Source organism: Perna viridis, chromosome 4, assembly GCF_037379345.1.
Source record: "Perna viridis isolate PV_CMFRI_1.1 ecotype Kerala chromosome 4, ASM3737934v1, whole genome shotgun sequence".
Taxonomy (NCBI): domain Eukaryota; kingdom Metazoa; phylum Mollusca; class Bivalvia; order Mytilida; family Mytilidae; genus Perna; species Perna viridis.
In genome coordinates this window covers 29,004,987-29,027,834 of record NC_142448.1, presented here as the reverse complement: position 1 = coordinate 29,027,834, position 22,848 = coordinate 29,004,987, and the positions used below count along the sequence as shown (strand labels likewise).

General features: G+C 30.7%; 2 protein-coding genes across 4 annotated transcripts in view; one reads left to right on the top strand and one right to left on the bottom strand.

Annotated features, from left to right (window-relative positions):
• Positions 1-7,068, top strand: part of LOC148619640 (cholesterol transporter ABCA5-like) — a 40,216-nt gene extending 33,148 nt beyond the window's left edge. For all 3 annotated transcript variants that reach the window (XM_088579792.1, XM_088579791.1, XM_088579793.1), the window contains 2 exons: positions 1,399-1,454; positions 3,293-7,068. In XM_088579792.1, the coding sequence (XP_088435918.1) occupies positions 1,399-1,454; positions 3,293-3,376 (140 nt within the window). In that variant the 3' untranslated portion in view covers positions 3,377-7,068. The remainder of the gene's footprint in view (positions 1-1,398; positions 1,455-3,292) is intronic.
• Positions 7,069-13,905: 6,837 nt separating this feature from the next.
• LOC148619639 (patched domain-containing protein 3-like) lies at positions 13,906-21,789 on the bottom strand. Its single transcript, XM_088579790.1, has 5 exons — positions 21,543-21,789; positions 18,578-18,796; positions 17,143-17,917; positions 16,363-16,563; positions 13,906-15,961 (listed from the first exon to the last, which is right to left on the bottom strand). Exons 1-5 carry the CDS (start codon positions 21,543-21,545, stop codon positions 14,439-14,441), a joined length of 2,721 nt encoding a protein of 906 aa, XP_088435916.1. The 5' UTR covers positions 21,546-21,789; the 3' UTR covers positions 13,906-14,438.
• Positions 21,790-22,848: the final 1,059 nt, after the last annotated feature.

Below are 22,848 nucleotides of genomic sequence, written 5' to 3'. Positions count from 1 at the left end.
AAATTTTAAGACTCCCTCTCAGTTACTCTTCATTTTGTTTTTTTATAGAAAAAAATGTTTTGATGTACATTTAATGTGGTCCTGCAAAGTATAAGCACTAGATATTTCTGATATGATTTTAGCTGAAAGTCATAAATTATTATCTTATTCAGTGTTGTTGTTCATATCTTCCTATTTTGTACATGTATTGTTTTTTTTCTGTATTGTTTGTGTTGATGAGCCTAAATTAGACATCAGTGCAATATCTCTTGTAGTCAAAATGCCAAATGTGCTGTATCACAAAATACAGATGTTTCAGAAATACATTTTTTAAATGTAAATTTTAAAGTACCAAATATAATAATAATATTTCAATGTAGTGAAAACAAATAAGTTTCACAGTGTATAAAGTCAATTTCACAGGTTTATTTGGGCACTTATTAGTCCACCACAAAAAAAGCCTTATTAAGTACACTGCACAAATAAATAGGCTTACCAAATGAAAATTGTCTTTCTATAAAAACATAGACTGTGAAATTGATTCAATCAACAAAAGTAGACTGTGAAATTGACTCAATCAACAAACATAGTTTCAAAAGACTTTGGAAATTAAATCTTACAAATATAAGTATTTAAAAAGTATTGCTTTAGTTTTATAAAACTCAATGTTCATAGTACAGTGGTATTGACTAACTGTAGAATTATTCTTTTTGTGAATTGGCAGCATGTCCTGTACCGTTTCATTGACTTGCACTAGAATTGTTGTTTTTTGTGAATTAGCAACATGTCCTGTACAATTTCATTGACTTACTCTAGAATTGTTGCTTTTGTGAATTGGCAGCATGTCCTGTACCGTTTCATTGACTTGCACTAGAATTGTTGTTTTTTGTGAATTAGCAGCATGTCCAGTACAATTTCATTGACTTACTCCAGCAGTGTTGTTTTTGTTTGTTGGCAGCATGTCCTGTACAATTTCATCGACTTGCACTAGAATTGTTGTTTTTGTGAATTAGCAACATGTCCTGTACAATTTAATTGACTAACTAGAGAATTGTTGCTTTTGTGAATTGGTAGTATGCCCTGTACTGTTTCATTGACTTGCACTAGAATTGTTGTTTTTGTTTGTTGGCAGCATGTTCTGTACAATTTCATTGACTTGCACTAGAATTGTTGTTTTTGTTTGTTGGCAGATTGTTCTGTACAATTTCATTGACTATATCTAGAATTGTTGTTTTTGTGAATTAGCAGCATGTTCAGTACAATTTCATTGACTTACTCTCGAATTGTTGTTTTTGTGAATTAGCAGCATGTCGTGTACAATTTCATTGACTAACTCTCAAATTGTTGTTTTTGTGAATTGGCAGTATGTCCTGTACAATTTCATTGACTAACTTCAGAATTGTTTTTGTGTATTTGTAGGTAAACAACTCCATGGAATGGAGGAATATAGTTTTAGCCAGTCTACTTTAGAACAGGTAAAGTTCTTAGTATTTTTTGTTTTCTTTAATTTCAGATTTGCTTTACTGTAGATCTGTGCAGATATGAAAAATAAATATTATTTTGAAGATTTAATTTTAAACCACTTATTTTTTGTAATCTAATGAAGAGTATACCGAAACTCTTATCTGATATCTGCTATTAATGCTTTTGTATATGTTACATGCTAGACATGTTATTTGTCCCCTACTGCTATGTTGGACGGGAACACAGAAATACTGGTTTCTGTGGGCCGTCTGTATGTGCATATGTCTGTCACACTTGTGGATGTAACTCCTCAAAAACTGCCCAAAGGATTTTGTTCAAGTTTTATTGGATTGCTATTCACTGTATGTAGTTGATCATATTGCATGGACAATTCAACAAATTTTACAGGGGTTATGTGACACTGTTGTAATTGTACATGCTACACTGTAGGAATACTTAGTGGGTGCAATGCCTTGGAAACCACTTGAAAGAATTTGTTCAATTTAGTAATCATTTATAGTTGTACTGCACTGCCATTTTGATACAATGGATTTTGTAGGAGTTATGGTACTTTTGCACTTAAACTGTTTTGGGGGCAGTGGGGACAAATGGTTATAGTTCATGCAATCTAGTAAAATTTTACCCTTAATTTCAACAAATTGCAACAAAAGGTATTTAAGTTCTAATCTATAGCATTATAACCCAAATAAACACAGAAAAAAAGTCTTAACAAAATCTAATGAGTGTAAACCTCCGAATAAGCAGGTCAAAAAGGGAAAGTGGAGGTACTTCTGTAAAAATGGCTAACAAAATAAAATTTGATACAAATTTATGTTGTATCTGACATATGAAGTGTAGCAATAGTGGACATTTTGGGATTAGAGGCCCATCTACAAGTTAAAAAAAGGGTTCATATATTTTATCAAACAACAACTTAGATTTAGAAACTACGTAGTAAACCATATACCCATATTTTGAGATAATAAAGTAAAGAAAATAAAGTTCAATTGTTATGAAAATGATGTTGTAAATACCCTACTCTTTGTCGTTAAAAGATTCTATCAACAAAGGCAAAACTGTTGATGAATAGTTTGCAAATGTAAACAGTAACAACTTTTAAGTGTGTTACAGATCTTGGGCAGCATAATATGTGTGATAGTCATTAGGAAAAAGTTCCACAAAAGTATCATACTTTACATGAAATCGATGAAAATAGAACAAAATCTGACAAAAACATGTTATTTTTATGGAGTTATCTCAATTATATGACTTGAAGTGATGGATCTCTTTGAAATTATTCCACAAGTTGCCCTACCACTGAAGGAATGGAGATTGTAACTGTAACAATTTATGAATAAGGGGCACTTGGATTCTTATCCTGTGTAATACATTTTTGATTCTCATCCTGTTAATATATTTTATTTAATTCAAAATTCAGAGCTGTATCAAGCTTGAATGGTATACTTTCCCCAGTTGTTCAAGCCTTGGTTTCATAAAAAATCTCAAATTTAGAGAAAGCATTCTTGAGTTTTTCCTCAAATCCATAATTTTAAGTAATTTGATTGGTCAAAATTTGAGTTGAGGAAAGATTTGAAGAAAGTCTGAATTTGAGATTTTTTTTTATAAAACCTGATACTTCACTGCACTCAACAGTTGTATGATGTTGCACTCTGCAAAGATTGTTATTAATTTATGATCTGTTCTTGTGACAGACCTTGATATTTAAGAGTAGTATCAGGGGTTTCTTACTCTCTCTCACTCTCTCTTACTCTCTTACTCTCTCACTCTTATTCTGATGACTGACTTAAAACTTCAAGAGGTAAAGTGTTACATTTTCATTTTTTTATAGGTATTTATAGAATTTGCAAAAAAGCAGACAGATGAAGAAAATCATGGACAAGAAAAGAAAAGATCTTCTTCACATGTAGTGTAATAAAAATGTTAGATATTTGACTGTGAAGTTTTTCTTAAGATAAGAGTTTTATGCTGTACAAGCTTTGTTAAAAGTTTTATGCTATACAAGCTATGATAAAAATTCTATGTTGTACAAGCTTTGATAAAAGTTTTATGTTGTACAGGCTATGACAACAGTTTTATGTTGTACTAGCTATGATAATACTTTTATGTTGTACAAGCTATGATAAAAGTTTTATGCTTTACAAGCTTTGTTAAAAGTTTTATGCTATACAAGCTATGATAAAAATTCTATGTTGTACAAGCTTTGATAAAAGTTCTATGTCGTACAAGCTTTGATAATAGTTTTATGTTGTACTAGCTATGATAATAGTTTTATGTTGTACAAGCTATGATAGAAGTTTTATGCTTTACAAGCTTTGTTAAAAGTTTTATGCTATACAAGCTATGATAAAAATTCTATGTTGTACAAGCTTTGATAAAAGTTTTATGTTGTACAGGCTATGACAATAGTTTTATGTTGTACAAGCTATGATAAAAGTTTTATGCTGTACAAGCTAAGATAAAAGTTTTATATTGTACAAGCTGTCAGCTATCGATATCCATGATTTCATGATCAGTTATAAATAATGGCAGAATTATAGATTTGGCAAGTTTTTAATTACAGTATAAACATTCAGTGGAAGAATTATTTTTTACATTAAATTGTATTGTAAGTTAATCAATTTTGTGCATTTATAATTGTGGTTGATGCATGTCTATGCTAGGGGCTAGGTCAGTGTTAATGTTAAGTATTTTGTGCATTTATAATTGTGATTGGTGCATATCTATGCTAGGGGCTAGGTCAGTGTTAATGTTAAGTATTTTGTGCATTTATAATTGTGATTGGTGCATATCTATGCTAGGGGCTAGGTCAGTGTTAATGTTAAGCATAGTATTCACTGAAGTATATGAAAGTATTTTGTGGTGTAGATTTTTTAACTACGGGAAAGACACACAATATTGTATGTATTTTGTTGTGTATTTCTGGTGTTAGCTATTGGTATTTATTGTTTATCTATTTATAGTTTTTTTCTGTTAGTTTTTATTTCATTGTTATAGAGACAGTAGTTGGATTCATGTATCTTTTTTTTTTATTTAAGTAGCAGTCTTACAAAAATCAGACAGAATGTGATTCATGTCAAATACCCACTAAATTCCCTTTTATTTCTAATTCAGTAACAGTTGCATACCCCATTACCAGTCTTAGTTTGTCTCTGGTTGTTGCATTTTTTAGATGAAAATTATATAGATTGTACATAAAATTGGCATTTTGCAAGATTCTTGATTTGGTTGATTTGAGTGGGAATATCGTGTGGTTTTATCTGAAGTACAGATCTGTATACAGAAAGAACAATAGTAATGCAAAAATATGGCATATGTAGATAGAAAAATCATCCTTTGTATGATGGGTTATTCTGCTGCATGAGTCACCTCTTCTGTAGGCAGTGTATGCAATTTATTTGGATTAGATGTAACAAATAAGAAGTCATTTGATGAAATATTGATTTTTTAAAAATTCTTTTGGTGATACTCTGAGCATAATAAAAATTACTTTTTGAAAAATTTCTTGAACATTAAATATATTCTAGACCTCTTCATAAAGCAATCTATGTTTTTTTTTTTAAATTCTATAAAATCAAATCTGGACCTTCTTTCACTTCCTTAAGTTTTAATCAAGTTTTAAATAATTTTTTTTCTATCATTATATAATTGATATTATAATTTGATTTTCAAGTATACTAAATTCATGGATGAATTATGTCTGAATTTTACTACATGTGAATTTGTTCCACACCCTTTTAGAACCTTGAATCTAGGACCATATGCCCAACTTTATATGGATTGGGATGGACAAGCTAGAACATGTATCTTAACTTTATGGATATATTAAGACAAATCTGTTACTTGACCATAAAAGTTGTTTATATTAGATTGGTTTTCATTAAAATAATATCACATAATGATACATAATTGTCAGTGCCTAGTTTCAGTAATGATATCGAATAGAGATTTTCTTCAAATCCTTCCTCAACTCAAATTTTGATCATTCAGATCACTTGAAAAGAACTCAGGATTTGAGGAAATACTAAACTTGAAGTTTTTTTTTTATGAAATCCAAGCCAATATATAGACTGATGTGGATAGCATTAAAAGTTAAAACCATACATTTAAAGCACATTGGTTGGTTGGAAATTATAGTTAATAATAATTTGCTTAAAGTAAATATAATTTCAATTCTATTTTATGAATTATTAACTTTATTCTCTCCTTTAGAGACCAATATACACATCTTGAAAATGGGCATTTTTTGCTAAAATGTGATAGAAATTCATGTCTGATTGTAAACATGCAAAGATCAAATTCATTTCATGACACATCTCTCATTGGTGTAATCCAAAATGTAACCTTCTACCATGCTGACCTCAAATCCAGATAACTACGGCATAATATATATAGTTTTACATTTGTTTTTAGTGAGTTAAATGAATTTAATGCTTTAATACTACTTTAGGAATAATAATAAAAAAAACTGCTTTATTATAATTAAAATGATGGTGCATACAGATTTAAATGTCTGAACACACAAATTAAGTGATTGACAAAGAATAGTTTTATTGTGTTAGTAATGTGTAATTTTAATTGATGATAATAAGTAATGACATTGTCATGTACCGGTGTATGTTTTAACTAAAATTATTGATAACTATAGCTATATAAAGTAGTTAGTGTATATTCTTCTACAGTAGGTGTGTTCAGTATAGATATGTTGGTACCATTGCAATATACCAACTGAAAACTATTGATATGATACTTAATGCACGAATCTTAGTTTTTCATTGGTTGACAAAGATGAGGTATATAAACATACCTTGCATCAAGTCCCACCCCTCTTGTTGACAGAATACAACCCTTATTCTGGAAATACCAGAAATAGTGTCACTGTCTTCATTTGCATATTCCAGTATCACTCAGATTAACTCCTTTAAAAAAACTGTAATGTATTTTTTGCTTTTTTCCCCTTAGATACTTAACCAGTCATAATATTTTCTATTTCTTGACTACTGTTTTGAAAGAATTGGGATTGTTGAAGGTCATTATACCTAATTTGACCTCTGCTTATATGCTTAGAAAGGATTTATTAATATACTTTTGCACTTGGCTATGTTCTGTTTTTGTCATGTGACCAAAGATCTTAACAATTAAATTGTGTAAACAATTAGGATATTTTGTGTATTGGGTAACAGTTATATTCTCAAATTTAGGAAAATTTTTACTTTGTGTGATTTATATAACTTCTTATCATGGATGTCCAAGTAAAATTTCTTTTTGCAGGAGACATAATTTATATATCACTTTTCTCTAGATTCTTATATTCATAAATATCATGAATGTTTTGAAATTATTTTTGATCGTTTACGTAATATTGAATAGTAATAGTATCATATTTTGTAAACTTTTTTTTATTAAACAAAACAATGCATGCTATATTTTCTCATTTAGAAATGGATAAAACATTATTATTGCTTTATTGATCTTGAAAGGACCAAAATTTATATATTTTAATAGTACAATGTAAATGTACTCGCAATACAATTTAAATTTTATCCATATTAGACTATTGGATTTTTGCATTCCCATTTATCTTAATAAAAAACATACTATAATCAACTACAAGTTTATCGTGAATTGAAACACAACATGTGTATGCATCACTGATCCCTGTGAATGATCTACAGTTGTTGTAATAAAGCTGTATCCCACATGACTTCAGATATCAATAGAAATTCATGATAAAATATTGATTTGCCATGTTCAGCAATAAGAACAAAATTGGCAAGTGTGATATGTGGATGGACATTGACAGTGGTTCTTGCTTGAGTGCATCCATAGGTTGTTGCAACCAATCAAAAGATAACTTCCCATTCTATATTATTTATATAGAGATAGTGCAGTCATTAACAGTTCCTCTACTGCATGTATTTGATATTATCTTGAGCATCTTATATTTATTCCACGGTGACATTTCCTCGGTGTATGTATTAAATGCCAGTCTCTTATTTATTGATAAAAGATGCTAGATATAATGCTATGTTTCATGTTAATGGTGCTGAATACTTAAGTGTTATAAAACGTGTGTTAATAAATGCTAGAAAACAAGTTATGTTTTTTTCATGTGTTCCTAGCTAAGACAAAGAGTAATCAATGGAACCAAGATTATAACGGTAATCAAAATAATCTAATCCAGGGACAAAGACCAGACATGGAAAACAGAGATAAACAACGAAGAACATAAAGTAACTAAAATCATACATACACAGTAACAAAAGCAAATGAGCAACTCGGACTCCACTAAAAAATTGGAGCATGGACCAGGTGCACCGGTAAGGTAAGCGTCCTTTGTTTTTCTAGTAACACCCACCGAGTTGCTCATAAAAAGTCAAGTCCGGGGTAGACAAACAAGGAAAGGAAAACTATGACCTGTTGAATAAATCAGTTTTCATGGTGCAGATAGATACACCATAACGATCCACGAGTTCATGATGACGCCCATAAAACTTCTGGCAAGCTCTGGCATAACGTATAAGTTGTGATATGAACACTCCATACGCAGGCACTGAAGAGATGTTGCCACAGATGAAAGGAAAGTTGACAATTTTTAATGAAAAGTCATCACGTTTGTCGTAAAGTTTGTTCAATAGTTTTTCTTTACCATCGATTTCTAAGTGTAGGTCAAGACATGAGGCTGACTTCGCAGTGTCTGTAGTATCCTTTATCTCAAGTTCTTTGGGGTAGATGCGATGTATCAAATCCCCGAAATTAGGATTGTTTAAAGATAATATGTCATATATAGCGGAAACTGAGATTAAAGGATCTAGCTAAACGATATTCTTTCTTTCGGATCAGATCAGCTATGAAGTTAGCCTCATAAGAGCAAAGGAAACGGTCAACAAGTAAAGGAGCACAATTTGTTCCCATTGGAATTCCGACCGTTTGTTGAAAAACACGTCCACCACACTGGACAAATATGTTTTCGATTAAAAATTCCAGCATTTTGTAAACATCTTCCTCTATATTTGGAAGATGATTTGAAATTATTTCTTACAAAGTATGAGGAATCTCTACCAAGAATTATATATTTGTATCTAGGTGTACCACCTTTTTTTGGAAAAAAAAACAACGATGTATAATGTTTTTAAGTCGGGATTTTAACTGAGTATGGGGAATAGTAGTATACATTGTTGAAAATTCATAGGTTTTAATGCTATTATCAATTACCAAAGTGATCATTAAAACATTTTAAGGTCATTAATTGTATTGTCAATTTTTTTTCACCCTGCTACTAAAGTTGACCCTCTCTTTTGTGACAATTCTACTCTTTGATGCATTTTTTACCTCCCATTGTGATACATACAATCTCCCTTTCGAGTACTACATTATGTTAATCTCAACCTTTGATAAATATGCCCTGGTGCAATATTTTGACATACTCTCATTATAATCCTACTCCTTGCTGTCATGAAACTAAAACATGAATGCTATTTCCTCAAACAACATTAAGTACGAGAGTCACAAGATTTGAAAAGAAACAGTGTATCACCAGACGAATTTGTCGATAGGATATTAGTAAATTCTTAACCCAATAGAACCAGGAGAAGTAACTCGAAAAAAATGAGACCCCTAACAGAAAGCTATAACAAGAATAAAATTGCTACCAGAAACAAAACAGGAAATGATAAGACAATACACGACCAATCTTAAACATAATTATTAGCACATGCATTTTACCAAGAAGTTATGAAGCTGGTCTTTCTCCAGAATATTCTAAGCAACCAAGTATGCATAGTCGTAATCCGTTGCCAATAGAAACAGTTATGTATTCAGTGCAATCATCGTAATTGTAGACTGATTCAAAGAAGACTGTCTCTGCAATCAACTTTGCGACAAGGATGAGAAAAACCTAGAAAGAACACGCATCAGCTATCTATGTTCCTTGAATTCAACACAAGTGCCTTTGAATTCACATCTCCAAACCCATTTCAAAAAGCAAGCCTTGATATAACAATCTTAAATCATTGCATATGTGGACCTGCATTACCATGTAACAATTTATTTATTTTTCAAATATAGTTAATTATCCCACATTGTACTATTGCAAGAACAATATAGGCAAACTGAAGAAAAAGACAGTTTGGCACGACTTTCTATGTCACTATTTGTGTCTTAATAATATTTTGAACACATTGATAGAAAAAGACCGGACAGAATTGGAGATTTGTAAGTTGACAGAAAGTATTGCGCCACATCAAAACAATGAAATGAAATAAAACCTGACTGACAAGTATTCCTTTTTATTTAGGACGTATATACAATACAAAATAATTTTTTTTTCTTAGCAATTGTCTAAGAGTGGATGAAAGCTGTGAGGTCTTTAATTCTAAAACGTATTTTTAAAACGTATGAGAGTCGTATGTAGGTCTATGAGTGCCAATGCTACATCAATTTCAAAGATCCCGATGTAGCCAAAACAATGACAAGTATGTTGTACCGGCAAACAAAAACCAAAAACAACTGTTTTTGTCTGCAGGACTCATTACATCCAATTTTTCACTATCGGCCGGAGAGCGGTGTAGTTAATACTATTAGTAATACGACTTACGCTGCTACCACAATCTCCAAATAATAGATAAATAAATCAGCTCTAGATCAAGACCTTAGATTTGTCACCTTTTTATCACACTATTTCTTATCCCAACATTATACATCGTCGTTACTCTATGGAAGATTTAACATCTACATACAAATACGCAGATCTTGGCAGAGATAAAGAAAACTTTTTCAAAGCATCTAAATATAACGAAGAAGATATTAAAGTTCTGGATTTTTTATACAACATATTTGTCAAATGTGATGGACTTTCAATGGGTAGAAATTGTGCCTGTTATCTGTTGACCTATTCCTTCACTTTTATGAAGCTGAATCAATAGCTGATCTTATCTAAAAGACGGAACATCGTTTAGCTAGATCCATTGATTTCAATTTCCGCTATAAAGATGACGTTTTTCAAGCAATCCTAGATCCTACACCGCTTCTACCCAAAAGAAAGAATAATTCTGTGCAAATAAATCTTTGTTATTCTATATTTATGTTGCACATACATCCGTCAGTCTTTGTTCAATTTTTGTTTTTTTTTTCTTTCAAAACATAGTTAAAATGTAAGGAGGTCGATTTACGTTCTTGCTAGATATTTAAAGATTAAAAATTCGTATATAGAAATGATAAAGAGTAATCAAGGGAACCAAGGTTATAGCGGTAATAAAAATGTATCATAAATAAAAGGAACAAAAGTAAATGAGCAACTCGAACTCCACTAAAAACGGGGAGCATGGACCAGGTGCACCGGTACGGAAAAGCTTTTAAAATTAAAAAAAAAAACATCATTAATACTTTGTATCGACCACTATTGATTTTCGAAGTCTTCTGATGAAAATTCATTAACCATATACTTATCGTTACTGGTTTGATAAATCTTAAATATTCATACTATGTTTTTTTATGTGCAGATAATTAAACGATTAATATAAACATGCATGTCAAATCCTTTTTTTCTGATTTAGTCCGGTCTGTGCAAAACTAGGAGTAATAAAATGTGTTTCCAAGTTTCTGACAGTTCACATATGGGTTACAATTTACCCATGGATTTAGTATTCTATACAATTTGTTAATACATATCATGAATAATGGTTACATAAATTTAATATCAAACAATAGAACTTCATACCAATTCACGTAAACTTAGTCATTTTAGTAATTTGTTAAACACTAGATCATTATAGTTATCCAATCTTCAATGTAACTAAGAAACGTATCTATAAATGTTGAAGATAGAAATAAAGAGCGGTAACTGAACCATATTACGTGAAGGGTGGTACATTTATCTTGAATGTGATATTATAAATTATACCTACATAAAACACATTTTTGTTTATATAACAACATCATTATAGTTATTGTTAAAAGGGTCCTTTCCTAATTTTCACGATTCTTTACTGTAAGAGAAGTGACATACGTTATATTTGACAATTAAAAAAATATTCAGCGATATATTGAAAATGAAAGCTTAAGATTATTATACGGCAGTATTCCTATCTTAAAGATTTCCAATAATGTATACATGTACCCCTATCCCAGTGAAAATTCATATTTATAGATTTTATTAGCCATGTCTCACATATTCGCGGAAAATGAATGCACATGTCTAAATTATAAAATGCGGGGACATTTTATTCCGTATCATATTAATTTTCGTGTCATCTTTGGTAATATTCCATCAGCCCATTTGTATGAGTTTTCATGACATTCTTATCGCTCAACTAAAACGTAATTACAATTATCGTTTAAAATGAATATCTTTTCTTTTGTTTTGAAAAAAAGATGCTTGCCTTCTTGACGGCATTTTGTATTAAATTAAAATTGATATAATTGCTAAAAATTTATGGCTTCAAATTAATTAATTTTCAATAAAAGTGTGCGTTCATCTTCACCATGATATGCAAATAATATATGTATTCAATGAATTATAGTTTTTTAGGTCCGTGTCGTACTGGAAATAACACGTCTGCAGATATATAAAGAACAGGAAACAGAGGACATATAGCCCTACTGGTGGACTTTGTTCATGTTTCCAATTTTGTGTTGTATTTAACCTTGACGAGGTCTTTTCAGGTTTATATGTGATACCTGTATGTTATTTATGTATCAATTACTTATTGTATTCTTTACCTTGTTAATGTTTTATTTGGTTGTATATGTACTTGATAAATTCACATCGATTCCTTTATCCCCAGTATTCCCCAATATAAATGTGTAACCAACAATTTAACAATAATGTCATAATGCGCCTATTGTCGCCTTTTCCAATTTGTCTATTATTTTGTTTTTTTTTTTTCAACGAACACTATTACCGTTACCGAACCTTTGGCTGGAACGCATTGTATTATTCGCCAGTATTTATATTTGCAAGCGACTAATTTATGATCGTCGTTATGATAATGTTAGTTCTCAAATACTAACAATTTCAAGCACTTATTTAAGAGGGTGTCAGTGGAAGCCCCAGGCAGTGGGTAGCACATTCCAAATTTTGTTTTCAAATAATTTTTTGTTATTGAAATCCCAACATCATGTCTTCTGGATTTTGTTTGTAATTAACTGAGGTAGTAATAATGAAATAAATTGCATAGAAAACTTTGGGATAACGGAAAATAATTCTTTGATCTACCAAAAATGAAAGAAGAATGGACATGGTGAAACGTGACAAATGCACAAGCGAATACCTAAATTCAAATTAGTAAAAACTTTCAGAGATCACCAAGTACAAACATATCTCAGTAAGCTCTGAAATGGTACGTAAATAAGAGTAATAAAATCCAGGAGCAATGGAGAATATTGCGATGACAATTCTTCCACATGAAACTAAAAGATTATTACAAAATATTATTTTTACTTGATTTGTTAGGGAATTTTAAACATATACTCTGAGTAATCCACTTTAATATCCATATTTTTCCTGACGTCATAATGATTTTAACAATACATCAAATCAGACATAAAAATGGTTGGATGAAATTAACCATATGCCGTCCATTTTATAGGATCTGCCTGGCATGTGGTATCTACACGGACAGTCTCTTGAATAACAGTCTGTATAATTATTAGATAGGATGTGATACCTGTCTAACACCCACCAAATACATTTTTATGTCTTATTTAGAAGCTGTTACAGACTACTCGTAGTATCTTATTTAATTATTAAGTTATGTACATGAAATTGGTAAGTTGCAAAAGTAATTGTTCCTGATTTGATTGATAAAATAAGAGTTTCTCTCTAATTCTGGATTATTGATAAAACATGTGTATATGCATTGAAAGGACATCGTTTGTTTGGTGGGTTTTCTGTACAATGAATTATCTCAACGTCTGAATTTATATGAATTAGTACTTAAATGAGTAATTCGGTCATTCCTGTCACATACGAGTGGTAATTTGACGATATACTGTAGAGAGAATACTTAAGAACGAGCCAATTTAACAATTGTATAGAGTATAAATCTAGTTATGTCCTCGGCATTCTCAATTTGCAATTACCAATTGGTTATAATGAAAGTTGCTTATCCTATCGGTGCATCCTGTCTATGCTCACATTGTTTAGTAGAGTCCGATTCCCGATTCCCTTGATTTCCATGTGCTACATAATTTAGGATACAAACTAGGTTAAATATCAATTTATTTTATAATTTACACAACAAACAAACGATAAAAATAAACAAAACAAAACAACAACAAAAAACAAAAAAACAAAAAACAAAAAACAAAAAAACAAAAAACAAAAAACAAAAAAAAAACAAAAAAACAAACAAAAAAACCCAAAAAAAAACAACCAAAAACAACAACAAAAAAAAACAACAAAAAACAACAACAAAAAACAACAACAAAAAAACAAAACACCCAAAACTTAGCAATCTTTAAAATATGAATTATATTGCAGGAACAACTATGAAATGCAATAAAACACTAATACTACAAATCGATTCTTTGAGAAATCATACTTCAATGAATTGTCTCGTAAAAATAAAGCAATCTGAAAAGTTTTGTTTACAATTGAAATCAAAGAAGTGATTAACAAAAATCCATATGTCTGCAATGAGTTGTACAAACGACGATTCACATATCGTTTCCTTAACATAAAAAATGTCCTAAAATATCAATCTTTTTTACATTTAAACAATATTTACATCAGCCAAAACTTTTACAAATATAGGAGATAAGCATTTTGCATTGTAACTTTTTATCAGTATTTTATGTATTTTATTTGATTACAGATATGAATGATTCTAGATTCTTAAAAGCATGTCGTGACTTGCGAACAAGGACTTTAAGAGACACGTGCACATGGGTGATATATAAAACACTTTGTCATTTTACTAAATCTGATTTTCTATCTTTATGATCCATACTTATGCATAGTTTATCGCATTATGCTATTATGATTTGGTCATTTCTACTGTATTGGTGTCTTTAGAGATTTGAATGTCTGTATAAATATCCTGTGGTTGTTCAAACAATTTTGGTCGTGGTATTTTGTAGGGTTCATTGATGTATATTTGACTATTACTACCACCACTTTTTGTTCGACCATCTAATTTGTCTTGATTATTGTGCGCTGTGTCTTTATGCTCAGTGGTCGATGGCCCATATAGGGGCCCAACCAGGGACAGTAAAACCGGTAAAAGAAACAAAGCGTGCAAAGCACCGACTACAACGACAATAAACATTACCTTAAAGAAAGAAAAGAAAATATACGACTTTGAGAAAGCGAGCATCAAAATACCAATTACAGATGAAAGTGCACCATTCAATATAGGTCCACCAGCAAGATCAAGTGCTGATTCAACTCGATCATTGCGAAATTCTCCAGATGATTGTACAAATGCATGACAAATATGAGCACTAAAATCAACAGAAAAACCAACGCACATAACTATATGGATCATTGTAACGGAGCTCAACGTCAGGTCCCATATCTCCATAAACCCAATAACCCCAACCATAATCATTGAGACTGACATTGTCACCAGTAAAATTAGTGTCGGAAGTGGCATGAATAGAGCAGTAACAAGAAATACAACTGACACTGCTATTGCTAAAGTTTGTATCGTCTGAGGAACTATCTGAACGTACTGTTCATAGTATTTGAACGACGAGGAAAACGCAAATACTGGAAGAGGCGAAGAATCTGCTAAGTTTCTCATGCGTACCATCAACGCAGCTTGTGCAGTTGATTCAACAAGACTTGAACTCAAAACATGAAAACGCGAAGCTGAAATAGTGTTGTTATCTAATACAACATCATTGCTAAAAACTTGTCCCTGATTCATTAAAAATGTTTGCAATCCTTGAATAAAATTTGAATACGAAGTATTATTATATTGGATTGATTTGGAATATGAATCCAGCCATGATAATTGAAATGTAGAGTGTATGTCCATATCTGCTTTTGACGAGTTAAGTAAGTTCTTCACTTTCTGTACATTTATATTGTCAGTATAATTTAAAGGTTCACGAATGTTAAATGATATAAATATATTTTGACTAAAAAGTCGTATATTAGTGTCATAAAACTTATAGTGATAAGAATCAGGGGATACCAGATTTCTCAAATCAAGACCTTCTTGGAAGTTTTTAGCACCCCACGATGAAACTCCAATGTAGCATAGGAACAACAAAACTATAATAGCTTTGGAGTATTTGTTCAAAATAATCTTTTTTAAAAGTTTCTTAGGGTATTTTTCTATAGGACCTTCCACATCTTCCCGGGTTTCTCTTGGCTTCCCTCCACACAAGAATACAAGTATTCCTGCTTTACCGGATTCTTTAAGTTCCTGTTTAGACTTTGTGGTGCAGCAAGTTAACCAATGTAGTTTTCTTGTCACCCGCTGTTCGTTGATTGTCATTACTCCGATGTAAAATGTTACATAGTTGAAGTAGCAAAACAGAACAGCACAACCTGCAATAAGAATCTATTTTAATCTTGAATGTAAAACAAATTTAAATTAAATTTGTATCAAGAGGTGTGACTATATTTCGAATTGAATTTGTATCATCGTTCATTCCAACCTTCTAGATAAGGCAGGGAAACGCTGGAGTAGTTTCTGAACAAAATGTTTGTTTTGAACAAGGAACGATATTTCCTATGTACGGTTACTTTTCTATTTTAAGAGAAACGAAATACTGAAAAAATATTACTTGTATTGAATTCAATACCTGTTGCTACCCATGACTATGTTGTTGTGATTGTTGAATGAATCTAAGATAAGATATGATTGTGCTGTACACATTTGAGTAGAACTGGACGATAATGAGTATATAACACGAATATTTTTATTAAATATCACAAAAGGTATATACCTGTGTACCATGAGAAATTTCTAACACTGGGAAAGACTGATGCAGCTCCTGCACAGAAGGCGACGATATCGGTAATAGATGTTATGGTAATAGCAATACCACTTGTTCTCATCGTCCTCCCAATCCTGGTCTCCACATCGTCAGTGCTTGATGTGTCAGCCAGACCAGACAGTAGAATAAACATATCATCGACTCCAATGCCTGTAACAAGAGAGTAATCATCAATTACATGATAACCGTTTGATAATAATATTCCTAAAAATGATAACAAAATATAACAAGCCCATATTTCCATATGAAAATTATATGACATATGACAATCAAAATAATATCAGTACAGGTATATTATCATATGATTATCATCTGAATGAAGCCGCATGATTATCATGCGCAGCTCTTTTGGTCATGTCAATGTATTCTATAGTTTTGTTTTCGTATAGCATTGCAAACAAAATTAGCCATTAGTCAATTGGCTAGTAGACAATGAAGAGCATGCTTTCTTAGTATTAATATTTTACAAAACTTTTATATCTTTAGTTACTGAATTTGTCTCTGTATTGTATTTAATTTGTCATTTTATTTTGACCCGTTTTGAATTTTTACTCAAATTCCTTCTTATTCAATAAAACAGTGACTTTGAGAGGAACTATCCTAATTAGACTTGAATAAGTTTAATATCACAACAAAATATTTGAAAACTTTAGAAACAAAATATTACAAGTCATCGTGCACTCACTTTATACTTAAGATGACAATACATAAAAGCGGCATTGCACTTACCTAGTATCAGGAATGGCATTATACCCACAATGTCAACAAATACCGCACCGCATAGACTGGCTAGCCCGAAAGCGGAAAGAATGGCTAGACATGTCGACAGAACACCAGCTAAACCTAAATTATACCGATTGTCCACACAATTTGTGCCCATTAACGCAAAACAAGCAAATACAATCATTAAAGTGAAAGTGATTGAGAAAACAGTGATATCACCACTGACATTATTACTTAACTCTACACTAAGACTATCAGAGTAAGAGTATTTAACATTCAATGATTTACTGGTGTATTGTCCAAGCTTTTTTACGAATGTTTCTTCCCATTTACGTGAAAGGTCAAAATTCTCAACGTTGAGGTTAAATCTAAATTTCAAAGCCTTTGCCTCTGTAATGAAATTATTGTTATGTGAGAGCCCTCCAATAAATCTGTCTATGATAACGGTTTCTCCTGTCGACAGATTATAATATGGGTAAGAAATTACCCCGAAGGTCATATTATTAACAAAATCTAATTCTAGAAGGAACTCGCCATCAATGACACAGCTTTTGTTTCTCTTCGCACAAAGATCTTCAAACTTATAAACCGAACCAGAGGAATCTTGAACGGAAATGTTTTGAATTACATTTATGATATCACGCAATTCTGACCAATGAGCATTGTTTAAAATGTTTTCCTGGCTTTTCATTTCTACGATGATTTCGCCATAAAGACCTAGGTCGGGTAAACTTTGAATGTAGAAATCTTCTGTTGTGTTGACTCCGAACAGTGACCTAACCTAAAACGACAAGTATTCAGTTATAATAAATTAAACATCGTTAATTAGACAAAGTTAATCATCATCTATGACATTAACAATAAGGTGATAAATTCTATACAAAATAATGATGATAAATAGGAATAGTATATATAATATACATATATAAATACTTGAAAAAATTCATTTGCAACTCATATGAGATGCAACTCTAATATAATATAATAAATTGCGTAATGGTATCGATCAAAATTCAAAAGTACTTTTCACTATTCATACAAAAGTAGGAACTCACACAAAAGATATTCCTCGCTGTATTTTCACGTTAACACAATGAACAAATTTTGATGATCTTGCATTGTAACTATATTCAATTACTTCTGTAAATGATGTCTCAACATGACGTTAAATTTCATCAAAATTAATTAGGTGTTATTTTTAAATGAAAAATCTTTCTGATAAACTATCTTTAGATGAAGTAGATATCTAACAATTAGTTTCTAATTTCTTGCAAATCCACGTTATAGAATATTCTTCTCATAGAATCCATAAAATTCTATTAAATTCATTAAGAAGTTTCGGAGAATGCGGTTATATCAACACAATGGTAGTGGTCCATACTGATTCTTTTCAACCCCTTACTCCAGTTACAGAAGATATAATTTAAACCAATTGCCTTACCGTTGTTTCATCCTTGATCGCTTGACTGCCAAGTGGTACATATTGATCAATTCCCGACTCAGAATTGATTCTGAGTAGACCCAATCCTAACAATAAATTCAGAAAACCAACAATGATGGTTGTTTTCCAAGGATGACGGGCAACAAATCGTCCGTATCTTTCGAACTGTCCTCCCATCACTTCCTCAACTTTTTTGTGTAGTTTGTAAAAGCATATCATCTATAGTTATGAAAAACACAATTAGTTGTCCACTTTTCTATTCATCATGCAACCACATCATAATAAAAATGAATTTTGAGTTGGTTTCTTTTCTTTTCTTTTTTGTTTTGTTTTTGTCTTGTTTTGTTTTGTATGTGCTTTTACAGTGCTGTTTATTGCACTTTGAAATTTGTTAGCGCAGAGGGTTTATCAATTTATTTTTGCGTAAGTATGTAGTATTTATCACTATTCAAGCATGACTATTTAAAAATTTTTAACACTACGCAAATATTGTAAGTTTTGAAAAAAGATAGCGAAGAAGATACAGAACAAATTAATTTTCATAATCATGGAATAAAAAATATCAAAACAGAAAATGGGGCGTCATTAAAAGAATATACTGAAATTGGTGTAATACGATTGTGTTCAAAAACTTTAAATCAAATAGTTAATAACAAAAGAAGGCAGAATTTGCTGCCTTTTACATATACTTGAGAATAAATAGAGAGTATAATATATAACGAAGATGGACTGTTAAGACACCAGGAAAATTCTTTGTGTTGCTCAGATTTGTTAAAAAGATACTTTCTCGCCCAATGACTTTGGAATAGGACCTTGCAGACAATTTCAAAATGATCTTTGAAGACTAACATAATATTGAAAATCATTTTTTTTCTTCACACACGATATTAACTCAACCATTTTACGCAAGAGGACGTTTTAAATGAGTAAACATAGGTATCCATTGTATATCCATACTTAGCGTTTCAGTGATTCTACGATATAGCCAATTCATAAAAGGTATAAATGGTGATAACTCCGAAAACCTTATTGTGTTTTAACTCTTCCGTGTTTTAGATTGCCATTCCTTTTTACACCATAAACTGCGGTCCTCATTTTTGTCAGACAAAACATATCAGAATTGGATCGGTTTCGAAATAGAAACGACAATTCCGAAAAGTGAATGGTTGAAAAGCGGTTATTTTTATACTAATCGACATTGACCTGGTCGAAAATTGCATTTCAAATAAGTTATTTAACAATTAATGTATTCAATATATTCCTAATACATTTTGTGATAATTTTTTCTCTTTTTAAGTTGTCTTTATAAAATGTAGCCTTAAAAAAAGTATTTTTGTCTTTTACAAAAAAGGTTTTGAACATGAATTTCCTCCTTTATTTATTTTCATAAAAATCTGCGAAGTTGACATGGCATTTCGGTTAAACCCGACTATTGAAATATTCAATACAGGACACATTTTGAACAAAAGAGATTCTGACTGAATAACTTGACAATATATGATGAATCCAGTTGATATGCAAAACCCGTTTGTTATATAAAGAAAAAGATTAATAGGAACATTTCCCCTAATTCATCAAAAGGAATGAACAATGATCTAAATTCAGATAAATATTTCAGTTATCAGATGTATGTTACAATTCATGTGGCGTCAATTGATAAACTGAATAAAATATCATTTTTTTCTTTAAATTAATGACAATCAGGATATTCTCGGCATAGGCCGGTTACGACAATAAAAAATCTGGGTAAAACCGCCCTTAAGGCAGTATATTTAATTTAATTTGAATTCATAAAACAAAAAATAAAGATTTCTAAAACAATAGAAACGGTAAAAACTAAACGGAAATCATACATCATTTTACGGATTAAAAAAAATTATTACGATTGATATTTTATTCGAATTAATAAAGTGAATGTTAAATGTATAATTTAGTATTGCCTACTATGTTTCCAATTTAGTGAATCATCAGCATCAACTTCTGGTCTATTTGGGTTTATGAGATACATATAATTATTTATTCTTTACAAAGAATTTCTATTCTTGAATGTATCTATAAAACCCATCCTTTGGGTTGTATAGGTACATTCAAGAATAGAAATTCTTTGTAAATCAAGATTTTGGGAAACGCCCTGAATTATAATCATGATTAATTACCACTTCTAAGGTCCATACGTCAAACATATGGAATGTTTTGTAAATGAAGAAAATATAAAACATAATGTATTTATCATATTATTTTTAAAATGCAACTATTCCAATCGGCATTATTAATAACGATGTCCTGGCACAGGTGGGTTCGAAAGACTAACATATTTCCTAGTAAAATATATTGTAATTTTCTGAGAAATCAGTGCACAAAATGAAATATCATAACACCAAACCATATACCAAAATAAAAATAAATAAATAAATAAATAAAACAAAACAAATGCCAGCGAACAGGGCAGAAAATCATGAAAAAGTTTAAGAATTGCACAATGGCGACGAAACATTGGCATTTTTAGTACATATGCAATAATGATGGCAGAAATACCAAAGACAAATTCCTTTAACTTGAAAAAGTGGTCAAAACAAGGCTTATTTGTGATCATGTGCAGTTTATAAATTTTAAAGGAACAAAATTTTACAGATAAAACCTTGATTAATATTTGCAATAATTATCTACAACACTAAAATTAATCATTACATTAGCATGATTAATGAATAAAAAAAATTTCTGCAATTTTTTCAATGTCTTGTTATGTTTTTTCTCCTTCCTCTAGCCTTTTTTCATCTATGACATTGCATGTGAAAGCATATGATATGGGTTACTTTCTTTTATATAATCAAGAACGTTACTAATCGTTTAATTAAGAGTGCATAGCATCTATATTGAAAATATAAATAATAAAAAAGCCATGTATTTCCGTTCTCTCTTAAAGCATTCTTGGTTTAACTTACTTAGAATAGGAAAAAAACCTTACCATAGTTAATTGGTTGCAAGCGTTTATCTCACAATTGGGTTTCCTTATTGGAAAGAGATTTATAGCGCTAGACGTTTTAATACTATGATTATTTTGTCATGAATATTACTGTGAGAACATGTGATGTAAATGTTTAGCATGTTACGATAGGAAATCGATATCCATGTATTGTGCACTTGGTGACGTTTTATGCTTTCTGAAAGATTAGATAAGCCATTCATCTGTGCGCAGCTAGTTTGAGTTATATACAACTAATACCTTTAATACAAGATTTGTCTTATTGGCGATTTGTTATAGAAAATATATAGCTAGTATCTGATTCTTGTGTCTAGCAAATTTATTATGTATTAAAATTACTTAAGGACAATAGCTTTCTTTAGAAATGTACAAAATAATTTTACAATTTTTTTTTCTGTTCTTTGCTTTATATTGTTCATAGAACAATGATATTAACAAAATATGTTATCTTTGAGGAGAATTAAATAACTAGATGATAGTTCTATACTTATATGATTATTTTGAAGAGTAAAATAGAGTTTTTATTGAAAATTGTTTCCTGGAGTTTTTAGTCATAGGATGTGTTTTTACATGTAGAATATGTCAAAATAATGAAATTCAAAAATAACACCCCATTCTAGTAGAATAACATGCTTCTACCATGCATATATAGATTATCAAAATGGTAACGTTAGGAGAACATTTTTCTTCAGGGTTGTGTATATATGCATTTTTTCGTTAAACAATTAGATGTTGCTTATTGGTAGAAAGAACGTTTAGATAAAGTAGTAATTCCCAAAACGTAACCAAACAGGATTTAACCCGCAATTTTTGACGTGTAATTTGATTACAAACAATGTATTTTTAAAAGTATAACAAAGCACTTATATCGACAATAGGCAGGCCAAATTGAGTATTTGAAGGAGAAAGTTAAAACTTTTTTAACTTCGATCGAGACACTAACAATGCTGTTAGGGGGGGTAGTGAACTATCGTCAATCTCACTTAAAACTGTACTTGATGCGATCTTCAACCTTTATTTTCTAATAAAGTAATAAGGAAGTTCAACAAGTGTACATGGGTATTATCAAGTCCTATTAAAAGTCATATACATATATCATGTCGACTTTATTCTATTGAAATAAAAAAAAAAAATTTAAACAAACCTAAATTTATCATGTCAAGTATTGACGGATGGCAAACACATTTATATCCGTTTTATCCAGTTTTAAATAAGTAAAAATTATTAATTTTATTAAGGAGTTGAAAACATTCTTTTTAAATAATGAATAGAATTGTTGGTCTGTAGA